The 19,076-nt window shown below is 35.7% G+C and overlaps 1 protein-coding gene across 3 annotated transcripts in view; it reads right to left on the reverse strand.

Moving 5' to 3' along the window:
• Window positions 1-456: 456 nt before the first annotated feature.
• LOC108360933 (uncharacterized) overlaps window positions 457-19,076 on the reverse strand; it is a 117,986-nt gene continuing 99,366 nt past the window's right edge. The window contains exons 7-9 of one of the 3 annotated variants that reach the window (XM_017613405.1): window positions 10,239-10,348; window positions 10,096-10,178; window positions 457-795 (exon numbers count right to left, since the gene is read on the reverse strand). In XM_017613405.1, coding sequence (XP_017468894.1) covers window positions 594-795; window positions 10,096-10,178; window positions 10,239-10,348 — 395 coding nt within the window. In that variant the 3' untranslated portion in view covers window positions 457-593. The remainder of the gene's footprint in view (window positions 796-10,095; window positions 10,179-10,238; window positions 10,349-19,076) is intronic. The other 2 variants (XM_017613406.1, XM_017613407.1) reach the window with 2 other exon arrangements.

The following is a 19,076-nucleotide window of genomic DNA, read 5'->3' on the forward strand; positions in this document are numbered from 1 at the left end:
CATGCGTTCTGAAACCTAGTCGTCAACCTCATTTTAGAAATTATGTAGCCGGCATAATTTTCAAGTGCATCATATTCCACATCTTTGAATGTACTGATAAAATCTTCTGCTTAAAAAAAATATTTCTTCTAGCGATCAGGAAGCATGAATTTGATGAAATGTCACAATTTTATTAAAAGTCAAATGGTTAACAACAACAGCGAATGTCATTAAATGGAACTACCTTCTTTTTTGTATCATGAGTCAAAGTATAAAAAATAGACATAGATGTGATATTATATCAAAAGTAGTGATGACAATACTTTCAAGCTATAATTCCGGCACCGGTAGAGGTATCTAAACAAAACTTTGTTTCAAATCTGCCAATTCTTCTTGGGCCAGGTTTCATAGGAGATATGAATTTTTTCAGCTCTTATCCACTGTGCATCGTTATAAATAAAGACACATATAATGCAATTAAATTTGTCAGAAATAAGTAAGTTTATATTGATGTGAATTACTACTGTTTGGACATAGATTGGTAGGGATCCCATTTATAATAATATTAATGAGAAATTGAATGGTATGGTTTAAAGAATGCAAAGAATAAGTGGTTATATTTGTAGGAGACATTTTAAATAATTTGTTTTTATTTGCGGGGAATTCATGTATCTTGTGTTCCAATCGTGTTCGTTGATGTGTAACACTTTGTAACCCATCATTTCCAAATGTTTTGTTCTGAGGTGTTCAGCCCCGCGCATCGCAGTTAGATCGTTTTCACAGTAAGAATCAAGCCGCAGCAGCAATATTGCAACTCTGAAATTTAATAATGTATAAATTAAATATATATATACATATATGTAGAAGTAGTTAATATAGGTGGAAAAATGATTTTAATTAAATTTTATTGTTTTTCTTTTTGCATATAAATTGAAATTTTAAGGTTTAAGCAAATATGTATAAGTTTTCCGGTATCCTCAGAAAATCTCTAGGCTGTGTGCGAGTACGTCTAAATTGCTACCTAAATAGAGAAAAATTCTAAATCACTGGAAAATGTTGGTAATGCAGTGAACACGAACAATTTAGATTTTTTCCGGGCATACTTTTGAACCTAAATTGAACTGTGAAATATAAAAGGGCGCGCGATTAAGCGAACAATTATTTGTTCAGAAGTTTTAAGAAATTTGAATCTAAAAGTAGAATTTTCAATATTTTCAAAAACTTATTTTTCGAAAATTATTGAGCCAATTTTCAAAACGTGTATATGGTTGGAAAGGTAATTGAAATACCTTCCATTAAGTATGTATACATATCTATATATATATAAAATATACACATTTCGAGAAAAACGAGATTATGTCCCTTTTTAAATCAAAACGTATGTTCTTAAAATAATACGTAATCAATTATAATATATGTATATCAGAACAAAACAATATTTAAAAACAAAGTGAAAATTCGGAAAAATTGTATCTTTTAATATAGTTAATTACGTATTTTTTTAAGAAAAATATAAATTTTTATTAAAACAATTACTATAATTTCGTTTTTTTCGTACATTATATATATAGGTATATATATCAAATGAAAGGTATTACAATTACCTTTCCAACGTTTTGAAAATCGGTTCAATAATTTTCGAAATATAAGATTTTGAAAATAGTGAAAATTGTACTTTTACCACCCCAAGTATCGCACCTAATTAATTTGCACCAAATAACTTTTATACCGTTAAAATCAATGGAAGAAGGCCAAGTCTACTTTTTCTTTTTTTCTTGCTGAACGGGCCCTATTTTTCACTTATACCTACGGTGACCATCCGCCCTGTATTATACGGTACAGTCCTCTGTTTTCGTCAGTTGTCCTGGTAATTTAATTATTTTATACGGGACGCCAAATGTTCTGTATTTCTTTTAATGTCCCTTATTTGTCCCGTATTCGGTATTTTGGCGCCTTAACAGCTCATAAAAATTACATGCATAAGAACCAGATTTTATTAAAAAAAAGGACGCTTGTGATCGAATCGAGGAGCACATATGTATGTAGATGTTTTCTGAAGTTATAATTTTGCGTAGAAAAACTGGGTATTTGTGGGTATGAATAGAAATTAGACATTAATGATTGTTGTTAAAATTTCTAAAAGAAAGGCTGACTTCCAAAACGTATCAATACAATGTTTGGAAACTGTTATACTGCGGTATTCAAACTGTTTGTATATGCAGAGTTGCGACACATTGCAACCATATACATTGCATATTTTAAATATTCAATATAGCAATGAACAATTTTTCTGAATTTTCCATATTTAAAACACCAATGCTAACCAATAACAAACGAAGCATCAACTTTGTTTCTGATGCGCTGATTGCTCAAGCGATACGTTTCGATAACTAATCGGCTGCGTTTTGGAACAGTATACATTGTCAATATTTTGTAGTTCGACGTTAAGGAACCTTATACTTTGTACGTATACAAAGCAATTGACGTTTTGGAAGTCAGCCAAATTTCACTAATATTTAGCTTTTCAAAGGTTTTTTCAACGCATTTCACGTTGAATATTCTGTGTGGAGCAAAGCATATTGAATAGGTAGCAGCAGTAGAGCAGCTGATTTTACTTTTTTACTCTAAACTTTCAAACTTTGTTTACGTATATGGATTCCCAAACCAAAAAGAAAATGCACGTAGCTTGCTGTTTTTCTCGGGTACTATTACCTCTCCAATGTGCCGTAGCGTGGAGGCAATTTTTAAATTTTGTGAAGGGGGAGTATGTTCATTAGGCTAACCTACGGCAAAAAAAATGTTTGCTCATTGTATGAGGGATTGTATTTGCGACATGAGAAACTCCAAATAAGAAGGCTACTATGAGAATGTTGTAAAAGTAAAGAAGTTCTCAAAGATGGAAGGGAAGTGGTACGCTTTGCAATTCAGCTCATTCCGGATGCTATTCACTGCATTGTGCTTGGCCGAAATCCGAGACTGAAAATAATCCGTTGAATACCACTTATGCTTCAAAAGTAGTCGGATATTTTCCCTGTTTAGGAATGTTTGTAACAAATTTTACGATGTAAAAAACCCGAGTACAAAGTGCAAAGTTATCGAAGAATATTCTACAAATGTGTGATGTTGCAGCTGAATATTTATGAGTTGCGTTCACAAAAGATCGAAAAATATATGCTAAATAAAGATGCTGTTTCAGGGCTAATAAATCTGGGATCATTGAAAAAGATTTTCAAATACTCTAGCTTTTGTGGAAAAATTGACAAAATTATTTTTTGTCCCGTATTCGGCTGCCATAAATATCGTCACCGTACTTATACCCAAACAATTTAGGTTGTCAAATTAACTCGCACCGTTTTAGCAGTTGTTTTCCTAAACTGTAGCAGTGCTGGAAATTTCCAGTGGAATATTAGTTTAGGTACTAAAATTTAGATCAACTCGCACAAGGCCTTAAAATGTTTTCTGTAAATTCATCTCCCATTTACTCAACCAGTTTGCGATGAACGCTGATAATGCACAAGTCATTCGAGCAGTCTTCTTGCATTGTTGGTCCTAGCAAAGTTTTGGCCCGCCGAGGTGTGCTGAACGATCTTTCAATGGATGCAGTTTAGTCCGTAAAAGCTCGACAATATATCCAACCACGTATTCAAAATACATATTTGCGTGGAAAGCAATTTAAAAGTTTGTATTATCTATATACAAAACGCTGGCTAGTTTTCGTCACTGAATCTTATTTCCAATGATGTTATTAAGGAATCTAGGTATGGGATATAAAGAGAGCATTGAAAGTATTCTCTCAGTGATGCAGCTACGTGGTTTGCCTTATATTTTTGTCGATCAACTATACGCGGGAGACGTAATTCAATATTCAAGGATTCAGTCATATTCGTTGCTGATTCTAAAAAGAGTGATTGTCAACGTATTCCTTGTGTTCTTTTGTTATTGTTACGATTTGTCTTATATGCTGAAGACACTTAATTACATCAGGGTGTTCCAACTGAAGTACGTTGGCCACTGACTCAAGAATCTTGCTATATTTCTCAATTAGGCATAATGACAGTATGAATGTGGCCTGTCCAGTTGCAGAATGCAATTGGAAAGCCGTAAGATTGTTGAAATTATATCAACATGTCGATATTGACGATATTTTATGCACAAATATCGTCTGGCTACCAGAAAAAATAGTTGTATGCTTTAGCGTTTTATATTTATATGGTTAATTTTAAACATCAGTTCAACAAACTTTAATATATTTACTGTTACTCCCAAAATTGAGCGCACGCCTCTTTTCTGTTAATATTCGCAATGTTTCACATGCTAAAACTTTTTTGTTAATTTTGTTTTAAAGTATGGCTTATGTTTTAGCAAATCCTATTTAAATCCAATATTGTCGGCCGCTGTGGTGTAGTGGTAAGCAGTGCGCGCTTTCACTCATCAGCACCTGGGTTTAAGCCCTGGTCAAAGCAACATCGCAAAAATATTATTATTATTATATAAGGTTTTTTCTTAACAGCGGTCGTCCCTCGGCAGGCAATGGCAAACCTCCGAGTGTATTTCTGCCATGAAAAACAGCTTCTCATAAAAATACAATCGCCGTTCGGAGTAGGCGTAAAACTGTATGTCCCTCCGCTTTGTGTGAAAACATCAGAGTGCACACCACAAGTCGGAGGAGAAGCTCGGTCAAACACTAACATATGTGTAAGCGCCAATCTATTATTATTATTATTTAAATCCAAGAATGATACTGTGTACAAAAATTAAGAAAAATCTGCATAGTTTCAGCAAAATCGCGAAGTTTTTAATACGAATTTCAAATCTCTATTTTCAGTAACAGTATGTGAGTTAATCTGCGCAATCGCTTAATATACAATGACTCAAACAAATGACCTCGTGTTGATTTTCTTCAAATATTCGTAATGTTTTTCGAGAGAATGTTTTTTTGGAGGCTACTTTTTCGGGTTTTTTTTTGAGTTGATATTTTGAAATTTTGTTGCTGACGGTCTCCCGCGTTTTATGTCATAAGAAAAACATGCTTATATAAAAAAAGTGCAAAAAACCGTCACCAAAAAAAAAACTCAAAAATCAACGCGATTTTTTAGCCGTTCGAAACTTACACTCCATCAGACTAAAATTGTATGGGCTATAAAACTGCATACCCTAAAAATTCAGAATAAAAAATTTAAATTTTGGTGAAAATTTGTTGAATTTTCCTAAATTGTGTATAAAATTTGAAAGTGTTCGCCTTGTTACTCACTGAACTGACCCAAAATATGTTAAAACTCATTCCACGGTAACCATTCAAAAATTCGCCAAATAGCGCTACAAAACACTTCCATGCACGTTTTTCTACAGAGCTTAGCTTGTTCAAAAACTCACTTCGCTCATAATTTTACGAATTTGAGGTCCTATGAAAATACCTAAAATTCATAAAAAGAAATAAAACCGATGAAAAAGTATTATATGGGAGAATAAAAAATTAATACCTTCTTTTATTTTAGCTTCACTTAATTTTGGGAACACCACTTTAAGATGGCAAAAATAAACATAAAATTTTTTTACAATTAGGGGTATTCTCGGAGTCTTGCAAAGCCCTTGCACGGTGCATGGATTGCACGAAACAAACCGGTTTTCCTATGGGACAGCTTTGCAAACTGTGCAATCCGTGCACCGCGCAGGGGCTTTGCAAGATTGTGAGAATACCCCTCTAGTTTAATATAACCTAGGTTTAAATGCAGCGGTAGTAGGACAACATTTTGAGCTTTGGCCAATGGGACGTTTAAAACGTTTTTCCTGCCTATTTGATCTGGCTCTCGGAATGGCCATACTTTGCGATCATAGAAAACGTCAAAGTAAAACAAAAAACGGTCAAGCAAACATTTTTGAGTTGTATAGCCAAAAATAATATTTTTTCAAAAATTTTGTTTTCATAAAAACATAAATAACTCAGTAAACTTTCATCAGATTTTTTTAAAATAAACACTCATTTTACTCGCTACTAAATTTAGTTTTATAATCAGATTAGGGCTAGTATGGTTTTCTTATAAGATAGTGTGTAAAAACTTCACCAAAGTTGAAAAAAGGTGAACAAGTAAAAAAAAAGTGTTTGCTGGGTTAATACACACAGATCTCTTAAGGTTTCTTTATTCACAGATATATCGTTCGAAAGGCCCAAGTTTCTTCGTTTTAAACCCGGCAATAAACCGAAACTCGGTTCACAATGAACCAAGTTACAGGATTATAAGTGCGCAAAAGTACGAAAACCCGTTTTTTTTAACGGTAAATCAAGATTTTGGGGGTGTTTGGCAAGTTTCATATTTTGATTCTTGTTTTACTCGAATAGACCTATCAGAAAATATACATAACTTCCCAGGTATTTTTTAGTGTTGTTATTATAATAAATTTGTATTACTGTTCGCTTCCATTACAGTCCAACGCGCAAATTTATTACCAAACAAATGTCGAATAAAACCAACAGATTTTTTTTTTACTTTTGTATATGGTTTCATCGAGTTCACTATAAAGACTGAGGCATAAACGTTTGAAAGAAATATGTGTTGAATCAAATCGGTCTTTTGTTAATGCGGTTTTTGCGTGGGTATAAACAAGTTATATGATTATGGACTTGGAAGTGAAAAAGACATGAACAAAGAATACATTTGATGAGGCGGCCTAGTTTTCGGAAGAGACTCTGCGAAAGATTTACGGGCCTTTACGCGTTGGCGATGGCGAATACGATGGTACGATGAGCTGTATGAGCTTTCCAACGATAGATAAAGACATAAGCTGAAATTAGTCAAGAACGCAGAACGTATACTTAAACGCAGTCTGTATACGCAGAATTTGTCGATAACTGGAGCCCTCAGTGTTGCTTACTACAGTGTTGCCATTCATCAATTCCTTTTCATAAATTTACCTTTTCAACTGCAATTTTTCGTGCTATAATAAATTGTAGCTAAATATAAACTACTTAGTTTTCAACAAAAAACCTTATTCAATAGTAAATTTCAAATATTTTAAACGTATTTTGAATAGGAACTTATAACTTTTTTACCATCTGCAAAACTGACGAAGTGGCAACCATCTATAGAAGGAAGAAATCAGCTGACACCGAAAAATCTAAATTCCGCAGATTTCTGCGCACGGGCTACAACTACAGAAAAATTCAGCTATGTTGACTTTTCATTTACATGGTTACAGCGCCAATGATTAAAAAGTAAATGTAAAAGTTCTTGAGTCTAGGGGTGGGCAGCTGCTCCACTTGCACTACACAAACCCCCCCTGTATACGCCCATGTTTGTACCTTAGGGTGGTCCTTAAAAATTCAAATGAGCAATTTTTTCATTCTCACCCTTTCAATCGGTAATTCCACGGTCACAGTTATCACATACAAATTTTGGTCCCGTTTGGTTAAGGCGTGTCGCACAGGGGCCAAAGTTCAGTTTCCTCTATAGAAACTCCAAAAATTAAAATTAATTTTTTTGCCAACCGATTGGAGTCGGTTAAGGCGTATCACAATGGGGTCGATGCTCCATCGAGACTCAAAAAATTAAATAAATGTTTTTCATTTAATACCCAAAATCGATACTACTAAGGCCGAAGATATCACATAAAAATTTTGGTTCCGATTAGAGTCGGTTAAGACCTGTTCATAGAGTAATCGGAATTTTGACCCCTGTGAGTCACGCCTTAACCGACTCCAATCGGGGCCAAAATTTGTATGTGATATTTTCGACTATATTAGTGTCGATTTTGGGTATTAGATGAAAAAAATAAGTTTAATTTTTTGAGTCTCTATAGAGGAATCTGAGCTTTGCCCCCTGTGCGACACGCCTTAACCGTCCCCAATCGGGACCCAAATTTATATGTGGTATCTTCGACTATTTTTTTTATTCGCCACTCGACTCACACACCTGCTCTCTGAGAGCACTCTTCAACAATCCGACGTACGCGAGCAGTGGAACCACATTTCCCGATCATTAAGTACCGCCGCCGAAGAAGTAGTTGGATTTCAGCGAGCCCGAAAGAACAACTGGTACGATGAGGAATGTCAAGAAGCCGCAGAGAAAAAAGATGCCGCCTACAGGGCCACGCTGCGATCGGGCGCAACGCGAGCCATGTGGGACCGTTATAGGGAACTGAAGAAGGAAGCGAGACGTATTTGCCGCAATAAGAAGAGAGAGGCCGAAATACGTGAGTGCGAAGAGCTTGAGATGCTGGCCGACAGGAAGAACGCCCGAAAATTCTACCAGAGGGTTAGGCGACTTACGGAAGGTTTCAAGACCGGGGCGAACTCCTGTAAGAACAACAATGGCGACCTAGTGACCGATGTCCAGAATATACTTAAATTGTGGAGGGAACACTTTTATAACCTACTGAATGGTAGCAGCGCTGAAAGTAGTGAGGAAGACGAACCCGAGTCCCCAGTCGATGATGATGGAGTAGCTGTCCCACCGCCTGACTATGACGAGGTACGAATAGCGATTACGCGGCTGAAAAACAACAAAGCTGCTGGAGCTGACGGCCTGCCAGCCGAGCTATTCAAGTACGGCGGCGAGGAGCTGATGAGGTGCATGCATCAGCTCGTATGCAGAATATGGTCAGATGAACGCATGCCCGACGACTGGAATTTAAGTGTGCTCTGCCCAATCCACAAGAAAGGCGACCCCGCCATACGCGCCAACTACCGCGGAATTAGCCTTCTAAGCATAGGTTACAAGGTCTTATCGAGCGTATTGTGCGAAAGACTGAAGCCCACCGTCAACGAGCTGATTGGACCTTATCAGTGTGGCTTTAGGCCTGGAAAATCCACCATAGATCAGGTATTCACAATACGCCAAATCTTGGAAAAGACCCGCGAGAATAGGATCGACACACACCATCTATTTGTCGATTTCAAAGCCGCTTTCGACAGCACGAAGAGAAGTTGCCTTTATGCCGCGATGTCTGAATTTGGTATCCCCGCGAAACTAATACGGCTGTGTAAAATGACGTTGAGCAATACCACCAGCTCCGTCAGAATAGGGAAGGACCTCTCCGAGCCGTTTGATACCAAACGAGGTTTCAGACAAGGGGACTCCCTTTCGTGTGATTTCTTTAATCTTATGTTGGAGAAGATAATAAGAGCCGCAGAACTGAACCGCTCAGGCACAATACTTTATAAGAGCGTACAATTGCTGGCGTATGCCGACGACATCGATATTATCGGTAAAAACAAGGGCTACGTCTGTTCTGCCTTCTCGGGATTGGATAGAGAAGCAAAGCGAATGGGTCTGGTGGTGAACGAGGACAAAACGAAGTATCTCCTGTCAGCACACAAACAGTCAGAGCATACGCGTCTTGGCACCCACGTCACTGTTGACAGTTACAAGTTTGAAAAAGTAGACGACTTCGTTTATTTGGGAACCAGCATTAACACCAATAATAATGTCAGCCTTGAAATCCAACGGAGAATCACTCTTGCCAACAAGTGCTACTTTGGGCTGAGTAGGCAATGGAGAAGTAAAGTCCTCTCTCGTCGTACAAAGATCACACTCTATAAGTCACTCATCATGCCTGTGCTGGTGTATGGCGCGGAAGCATGGACAATGAAAGCATCTGATGAGGCGGCTCTTGGAGTTTTCGAGAGAAAGATTCTGCGAAAGATTTACGGACCTTTACGCGTTGGTGATGGCGAATATCGCAGACGATTTAACGATGAGCTGTATGAGCTTTACAACGATATAGACATAGTGCAGCGAATTAAAATTCAGCGGCTCCGCTGGCTTGGCCATGTCGTTCGGATGGACAGAAACGCTCCTGCTCTGAAAATATTCAACGCGGGCCGCGATGCTGGGAACAGAGGAAGAGGAAGGCCTCCTCTGCGTTGGAAAGACCAGGTGGAGAAGGACTTGGCTTCACTTGGCATTTTCAATTGGCGTCAGTTAGCACAGAAGAGATATGACTGGCGTGCTGTTTTGGACTCGGCCAAAATCGCTTAGGCGGTTACAGCGCCAAATAAGAAGAAGAAGATCTTCGACTATAGTAGCATCGACGTAGGGGTTGAGGCTTAGGAAACCTGATGTAAAAATTTGCTTCCTACATTTAAGTACCACCCTAGGTACGTTGCTAAAAAAAACTTACTTTGTAATGCGATCTAATATTGTAGTTTCAGCTGGCACTGGAATAGGTTTACGGCTTTTATCAAAATGTATCACAAAATCGATCTAAAAAGCAATAAGGAATAGCAAATTTCTCATTTGACATTCAAAAGGAGAAATACTTACTTGATATCCGTAAGGTGTTATATGATTGCAGCTGAAGAAGCTTTCGTCGCTTAAAACCGCGGCTAGGAGCTTTTTTACATCGTCACCAAATTTTCCTTGAGTTTTAGTCTCTAAACCGTAGAAGAGAAAATGGTAAAAAAATAAAGTTTTTTATTAAAATATATTTTTTGCAATCCTAAAAAGCTTATGGCATTTTCGTTTCTACAAAAAATGTTGCCTTCTCATCGCCCTCTTCTTAGTGTTTGTGCGTAGAAGGCAAAGAGAAGGTTGTATTTTTCGGTAGAAACTAAATCGGCAATAATTTTAGGTTCTGCTTCTCAGCAGAATAAACTCAACATGATTTTCAAAATTAACTATTTGGTGCATCTGCTAGATTGTTCATAAATTGTTTTTGTAAAAAGAAAAACAAAGAACACCAAACCAACCATTTTTACCCTTTTTAAAAGAATGAGAAAAAATTACAATAAGCATGCACCATATAGGTTCAGAGCAAAGCACTTTAGATAGGCAATAGCACCAGAGCAAAATAAAACGCTGCATGTATTTTGTTGTTAATTTTTCACTCTAAAATGACAGAATAGGTAAACAAAAGCTGTAATTTTAGAGTAAAATGTGAACAAAAATTAAAATTCGGTCTTCAATATGCCTAGGTCAATTCAAAAATCTTGATATGTTTCAAAAAGACTTTTGACAAATTTTAGGGCCGTTTTCTCATGTGAGCAGTAAAGCAGGGCATGAATCACGTATTACGACAATCGTCTGGACGATATCGTGTTGAGATGATGAGATGAAAAACAAAAATTGTTTGATAGTTTGTGCGATATCGTCAACTCGATTCCAATTTTGCTTCACGCAACAAGTAGCAGCAACACAAATATATGAATCAGTGTTTTGACGACATCGTTTTGTCAGTATCGTTTCAAAGTTACGTGATTCATGCCCAGGGCAGATAAATTGCTCCTCGCTTTGAAGCGCATTACAAGCATTCTCATTTTCTCATCTAACCAGTAAAAATAAATTTCTTATTGCGAAATTACGACAACGCCAAAGTGAAACTGAATGCAACATAAGCAAAGAAAGAGCAAATGCAGCTGTTAGCCAAAAGCAAAACCTTGGATCAAATATCTAATATATCTGAATATCGAAAACCGAATCAAAAAATTGTGCTGGCAAGGTTTAAAGTTGAAAGTTAAAAGACATTTTTAAAAGCTACATCAGGTGAGGAACAATTTATCGATTCGACAAATTAATACGCTGATGAGAAAACGAAAGTTCGAAAATCAAGACGATAATGTGGCCGGTAATCTAAGGGTTAGATGAGAAAACGGTTCTTAGAAATCAATTGTTATATATCTCAACTTGTAAACAAAAATTACAATTTTTTTAAAAGTCAGGGTGAAATGCAAAAATCGTATGATAGAGAAAAGGGTGAAATCAAAATCTTATAAGCAATTTGAAAGGATATGAAATGGAAAGTGAAATATCCATAATGATGGTGTCACGATGGAATTTCGAATTTAGGTGTAATTTTTCCTATCTTCTTCTTCTTGACTGGCGTTTTAACCATATAAGCCATTTTCGTCGAGTCCAACAAAGACCGCCACGCATTTCTCTTCTGTGCCATCTGACGCCAATTGGAAATGCCAAGTGAAGCCAAGTCCTTCTCCAGGAGCTCTTTCAGAGCTAGAGCGTTCCTGTCCATTCATCCGACATGACTAAGCCAGCGTAGTCGCTGTATTTTAATTCAAGGCTGACAGTACTGTTGGTTAATGCTGATTCTTAAATAAATAAAGTCGTTTACTTTTTCAAACTTGTAACTGTCAACAGTGGCGTGGGTGCTGAGACGCTTATGCTCTGACTGTTGGTGTAATGTCCTCATTGACCACCAGATGGCTCGGAGAGGTCCTTCCCAATTCTGACGGAGATGGCGGTATTACGCAACGTCATTTTGCACAGCCGTATTAGTTTCGCGGGGATCCCAAATTCAGACCTCGCGGCATAAAGACAACTTCTTTTCGTGCTGTCCAAGCGAGTCTTTTTACAAGATTTGGCATATTGTGAAGACGTGGTATATGGTGGATTTGTCAGGTCTAAAGCCACACGGATAACACCCAATCAGTTTGTTGTCGGTGGACTTCAGTCTTTCACACAATAAGACCTTGTAACCTATAAGGCTGATCCCGCGGTAGTGGGCGGACATGGCGGAGTCGCCTTTATGCATAAGAGTTGATGCATGTGCTTTATTATCCAGGGACCGAAAATAATCGTTATCATGAAGGATTTTTATTTAAAAATCATTGTATAATCGTTATTTTTCGATTTATATAATTACGATTATTTTTAATCGTTATTTTATGATTTTTATTTTTTCAATCAAAAATAATGCCTATTTTTTAATTTTTATTTTTTCAATAATTTTTAATTGTCTTATGATTTTTATTTTTTTCCGATCAAAAATAATCATTATTCTTCGATTTTTATATTTTCGATCAATTTTAGGCGTTTTATGATCTTTATTTTTTCGATCATATTTTCAGTGTTAATCTTGTCTGATCGTAGAAAACCAAAAAAACTTGTAGTGTTGACAATTAAAGCAACAAACGTAGACTTGAGATAACCTCAGGAACCACAAAAAAGTTCAGCTGGAAAATTAAAGTAAAATTCTTTGATTCATTGCAGGTGATTGCCTTATTGATACCATTGATGGGCAAAATTTTATTTACTAAAAATTAAGTGCTATGTATTAAGGTATTTATGTTGTATTTAGTAAATATGTACCAAAGTACTATTTACTTAAGTATTTTGGATGTAACTAAATTCCGAGTAGGCTAGTTAATATTTACTTATTTTCACAGCGCTAAATACTTAATCTAAAATTATTTAGTTAGTTTCTCCAAATGCAACACCACGTACAAAAATACATTGAGACTTTGGCTTCGCTAACTACCGCGTACAAAAATATTTCGGTATTCTCGGGACTACTTCGGTATTTTTGAGACTATTTCTGGATATTCGATATCTTAGGGACTATTTAGGTTTTTTCGAGACTAAATATATTGATAAATGTGTACATATATCCATAAAAATATCGATCATTAATATCGATTAGTATATCGATAACAATATTGATAAATATAACAATAAAAATATCGACTGGTATATCGATAAATTTTTCGATAAAAATATCGATTATTATATCGATAAATACATCGATAACAATATGGATAATCATACGGATTATAGCATCGATAACAATATCGATAAATATAACAATTGCAAAATCATTAAATTTGACGATAAACATATCGATATCAAGATCGACAAATATAACAAAAATTTCGAAATAGTCCCGAAAATCATGAAATAGTCCCAGGAACCCCGAAATAGTCTCGAAAATCTCGAAATTGTCTCGATTCAATTTCTCCTAAATCATTAAGTATTTAGTATGTAAGTATTTAGCCATCTACCTTAGTACTTTAGTACCCGAGTACTTTGGACTAGAGTATTTAGCGCCTTTACTTTAGCATCTAACAGCTTCTAAAATGGCAAATTATTTTTTACCTTAGTATTTACCAACTCCTAAATACCTATTATTTTTTTTTTTTTTAGTATTTAGAGTAGAACAACTCAACGGACAGCAAGACGGCCTTGTCAGCTCACTGCAGGGATACGGGACACTATCCTGATTTTGATAATGTTACCACTCTTCAAGAAGAAAAGAATTATAATAAACGCTTTATTTTGGAAATGTTGCACATAATGGACACCCCTGATGACAAGAGGATCAACTATAAAACGGACACAGATACAGTGACGAGCAAAACTGTAACATGGTGTGACACTTTTTATTTCAGCCACCGCTATCTTTCCAAGTTCTAACGACATTCATACTTTTGTTGTATATTCTTATTGGTACACCTGTACTTCATCTCTCATAACCAATTGAAGTCAATCCAACAACAATAATAAAACCAGCAGACAAAAATGTAAATTAAGGCATATGTTACAGTTTTGCACTTATATATTTTTAATAACTTTTTGACAATTTTCTCGAAAAAAAAGAATTGTTAACACAATGTTCAGCATACTTTTGCTTTTTTTAGTTCCTGGATGCAATTTGGCATACCTTATTTGTATCTCTGTAAAAATTCAGGAGGTATAGCCTCCCATATATCCTTGGTTTGCTTTCATAGCTCATGTACTCCATTGGACGGACTTGGATACTTAGTAAGCTGCGCTTTTAGTTGATTTCGCAAATTTTCTACGAGTCTCATATCCGCGGATTGTGGAGGTCATTTCAGAATAGCAAATTGCTTTTGCATCCAGTCTTTGCGAACATATGCAGTATGTTTTGGGTGATTTTTCAGCAGAAACTCTCATTTTTCGACTACATCTTGTAAATTTTGTTGAAATATGAACAGATACTGTTCCTTACGCATAATGCGTACTAACGGACCAACAATATTTTTGAAATACAACCCCAAACTATTACTGACCGACCACTGTGATTCACAGTTTGCCCTACATGATGCACTTAGGCTTAATTTGGGTCTTTGATCCAATACCATGCCCGGCCATCTGATTGAAAGCGACTAATTTAGTCTTGTCAGACCAACTAACCTTCAATTAAATCTTAAAAATTTGTTTTTCTTTATTGCATTCTGTAAGGCCTAAAATATCCCAATAGGCAACGGTCCGGTTTTCGTGCGATCCGGCAAAATGCTACCACTCTCGCACATGTATTTTGATCAAAATGGGGTTTTCTTCTGTTATTATGCCTTTGTGGTTAATTTGACAATTCTTCGCCTCACTGTCTACTGATTTGCATTCAATTTTAATACTTTAAGCGCTTCTGTAATAGTGGCTTCAGCGCTACTTGCTACTAAGTTCACAAGATATCGGACCGTAATATTTTTTGGCTGACTTCCTTTGTCCTTAATAACATTTTAAGCTATATTTTTTCTCAGTCTTAACATTTTCATGTGCCGAACTCCACAATTTTTCGCCACTTTTCCTACGGTCCCGCGTTTCCGCAGCATTTATGTTTCCTGATTAACCATATTATTTACTGGTAATCACTTCTTGAATAAATTATAATACAGAAAAAAGTCATCTGACTTCCAACTAATGAAAAGATAACTGCAAAATGCAAAACTGAGGGTGAGAGCAAAACTGTAACATTTGCCTTAATTTACATTTTTGCCTGCTGGTTTTATTATTGTTGTTGGATTGACTTCAAATCTTTGTGAGAGAGGGAGTAGAGGTGTACCAATAAGAATATACAACAAAAGTATGAAAGTCGTAAGAACTTGGAAAGATAGCGGTGGCTGAAATAAGAAGTGTCACACCATGTTACAGTTTTGCTCGTCACAGTAATTGTGCACATGTATATCGCAATTTGATTTTACATTCACAACAACAATCCTCAACGTAGGTGTTCAATCCCCCTCTTCGACAATCAACATTCGTTTCGTTTCCCCAACAGTCCTCCGATGAACAACAACACAATGCTGTGATCATGATTCAATAAGACAAGGTTAGTTAATTATTGACAGCTGCGGTTTGACACTCCCTTACAAAAGGTTGCATTTACGAAGGACAGAGAAAGGGCAAGAATGCAATCCCTTGTTGCGAAAATGGTAGTAGAAAAGTACGCAAAGTAGGCAATTAGTAGTGAAATTCCTTTTGTAAATTCTAATGCATTTGCAGGAAATCTGGACTTTTAAACGAAATGTTGAACGTAATATTGATATATCTACGTGAATTACGTAATTTATGTGCTATTTAGCTGTACAAAAACTGCAAAATGACTCAATATTAAAATAAGACGACTATGAGATTGATGTAAACATCCAATGCTTATGTTTTCATCAGTTAAATATGCTTCATATGCATATACAAATAAACATATTGCACAAAAGCTTATACTTTTATTTCACACCAAAGCTACACTGTTTCCATGTAAATTTGAAAACGCAAAGAAGCAACACGGTGCCACTGCTAAGGGAGTGGTGCGAGAGAGACAACTGTCAGTTTATCGAACCTTGTATTATTGAATCATGTGCTGTGATTTCATATATACATATTTACGTCTTATTGTCCAATATTGCTTGTATTGTTGTTTGTATGGTTTTTGTTTATAAGTACTGCATGGTTCATTTGTTTACTTCTTATGCTTATGTTCACTTGCCTATAATTCAATGTTCAGCGTATTGTTGTTGATACATAATTTTTGTTTACAATTACGGTATTCTTAATTGTTTATTTTGTTATGCTTAGGTTCTTCTGCCCAAAAATGTTCACTTACTTAAATTATATTTCTGTACTCCTAATCAGTCGACCGGGCACAACGAAGAGTGTAAGTTGTGTTTAACTTATATTTTACAATAATTTTACAGGTTAATAATAAGTCAATGTGTTTATGTGTACTTACAGTCCTGAAGATGACCTCAGATTGAGGTCGAAATATCGACATTAAAAACTATTGAACTAAAACCTGTGTTTTATGTTTTCTCTGGGCCTCGAGCTTATCAAATAAAAATTACATGAGATTACTTTAATTGTAATCCTAAAAGTTTAATGATTACGACTACTGTAATCGCAACCCTTATTTCATGATTACAATTACGGTAATTGTCATCTTAAAATTTTTAGAATTACGATTACTATAATCGTAATCATAAAAAGTACGATTACGATTACAGTAGTCGTAATCGTTAAATATTAAGGATTACAATTAAAGAATTCCCAATCAAGCATGTTATAATTACAATTACAGTAATCGTAATGCTGAAAATTTTCAGGATTACAATTACAGTAATCGTAATCCTAAGTGATAAAAATGTAATCGTAATCATAAAGTGCCCAGCTCTGATTTATAGCCAAAATAAAATAGACACTGAAGATATATTTAGTTTTAATCTCCCTTTTAGTATTTTGGCGAACTCATATACGAGGTTTTGCATTTTGTTGATACGTGGTTTTGTACTTTAAACGACGATATGTCTGTTTGTTAGTGTGCATTACATGATTTTTTGGGTATTGGCAATAATAAAAAGAAGTTATATGCAACCAAATAGCATTTTTTAACAGTTTTTTTCAAACTTGACACTTTGATACTTAAAAAAAATGGTGATACATTTGATCCATTTCATTGTTTTTTTATGATACATTTTTTCATGATGTCGCGGCAACACTGGTCTCCAGATAGAAAAGCGACAATCCAAATCGATCATGTTTTGATAGACGAAAGCTACGCTTCCAGTATTTTATACGTACGTACACTCTAGAGCTGTAGCAAACCGTATGTATTCGTTACTGAGTAACGAATACAACCCTTGACTCGAAGTACCGAATCGTTACTCACATAATAATCTCGTTACTCGCATGTTCCGTATATGCACCATCATCGTGAATCAATACAACACAATATATTGTGCGGTAACGAAACTGTCTTTCGTATCGATACTAAAGTTTGTTGCGTGTGTATGTACGTACATGCATGCATGATTCGTGTGAGGTACAAGTGCTTGATTGCATCATATGTATATACGTGCATGTATGTATATGTATAAACGAACATTTCATAAAACTATGTTCCCATTGGCGTAATTTAGAGGTCAATCTTAATTTACGCATAAATTAATTACAAACTAAGTAATTTCGCCTTGTAAAGTCTCTCAGTAAATTAAGATGAAAGTACGTAGTTTATCTTAAACCAAGAACCAAATCACGAACAAATCAGTGTCAGCTCTAATTTTATCGATAATAATCGAAAAAAGTATTGTCCCACAACTGATATGTCATTGTGTTTGGACGTTTTTGTTTGTAATAATCACGCGTGGTAGTTTGTAAAATATTTCCAGAAGCTTTCTCTTTTGATCACTCATCTAAAATCTAAAAAATTACCACAAACAACTCAGAATATAAAAATATACGCAATTACTCACATTCGCGATCTCTTTTCGTTAAATAAACAATAACACAGGGTTGCTACAAAGCTGTCAAGACAAATAAAGAAACGCGTGTATGAACGCACTTAATTTAGTGAGGTATTTCAAACGAAACTAAGTATTTTATGTTGGTAATGTGAACATAGTTTTCCGCTGCAAGAATTGTTGCGATGATTCTTGTGAGGTACAAGTGCTTGTAGTACCGAATCGTTAATCACATAATAATCTCGTTACTCACATGTTCCGTATATGCACCATCAACCTAATCGTTACTCACATAATAATCTCGTTACTCGCATGTTCCGTATATGCACCATCAACGAGAATCAATACAACACAACATATTGTGCGGTAACGAAACTGTTTTTCGTATCGATACTAAAGTGTGTTGCGTGTGTATGTATGTACTAGAGTCCAGCGCAAGTGTATTTGCCGCATTTCGTTCAATAAGTACTCCTTGCATTGTACTCTACTCCCAACACATTGTTACTATTTTTCCGCATACATACCCTACTTGGCGTTGAGAGTAAATACTTGACGTACTTGCTATTACTCCACCAAAGTACGTACTCTACTTTCTCTCATCGCGTACGCGAGATATTTGCTGCTGCCAAAAGGGAGTAGCAAATCTACTCTCTGTATACCTGTAGTAGTAAGTACTTGTGTATAAAATTTCAATTCTGGTTGTTAGCCTACTAGTTGATATCGTTTGCGGCGCTGGTCAGTGAAATTGAAAGAGTAAAAATAGAATATGGAATTTGACGATGTAAGGAAATGTTTACGGCCTTATTTATAAAAAATAACGTAGATTTAGACAGTTGTTTAATGTGACATTTTCATAAAACTTTTGTATTCAAGCAGCTTTTTAAATCTATGTATGTACTTA

The sequence above is a fragment of the Rhagoletis zephyria genome, unplaced genomic scaffold (genome assembly GCF_001687245.7).
Source record: "Rhagoletis zephyria isolate East Lansing unplaced genomic scaffold, Rhagoletis_zephyria_1.1 Rzeph_scaffold_00656, whole genome shotgun sequence".
Lineage (NCBI taxonomy): Eukaryota > Metazoa > Arthropoda > Insecta > Diptera > Tephritidae > Rhagoletis > Rhagoletis zephyria.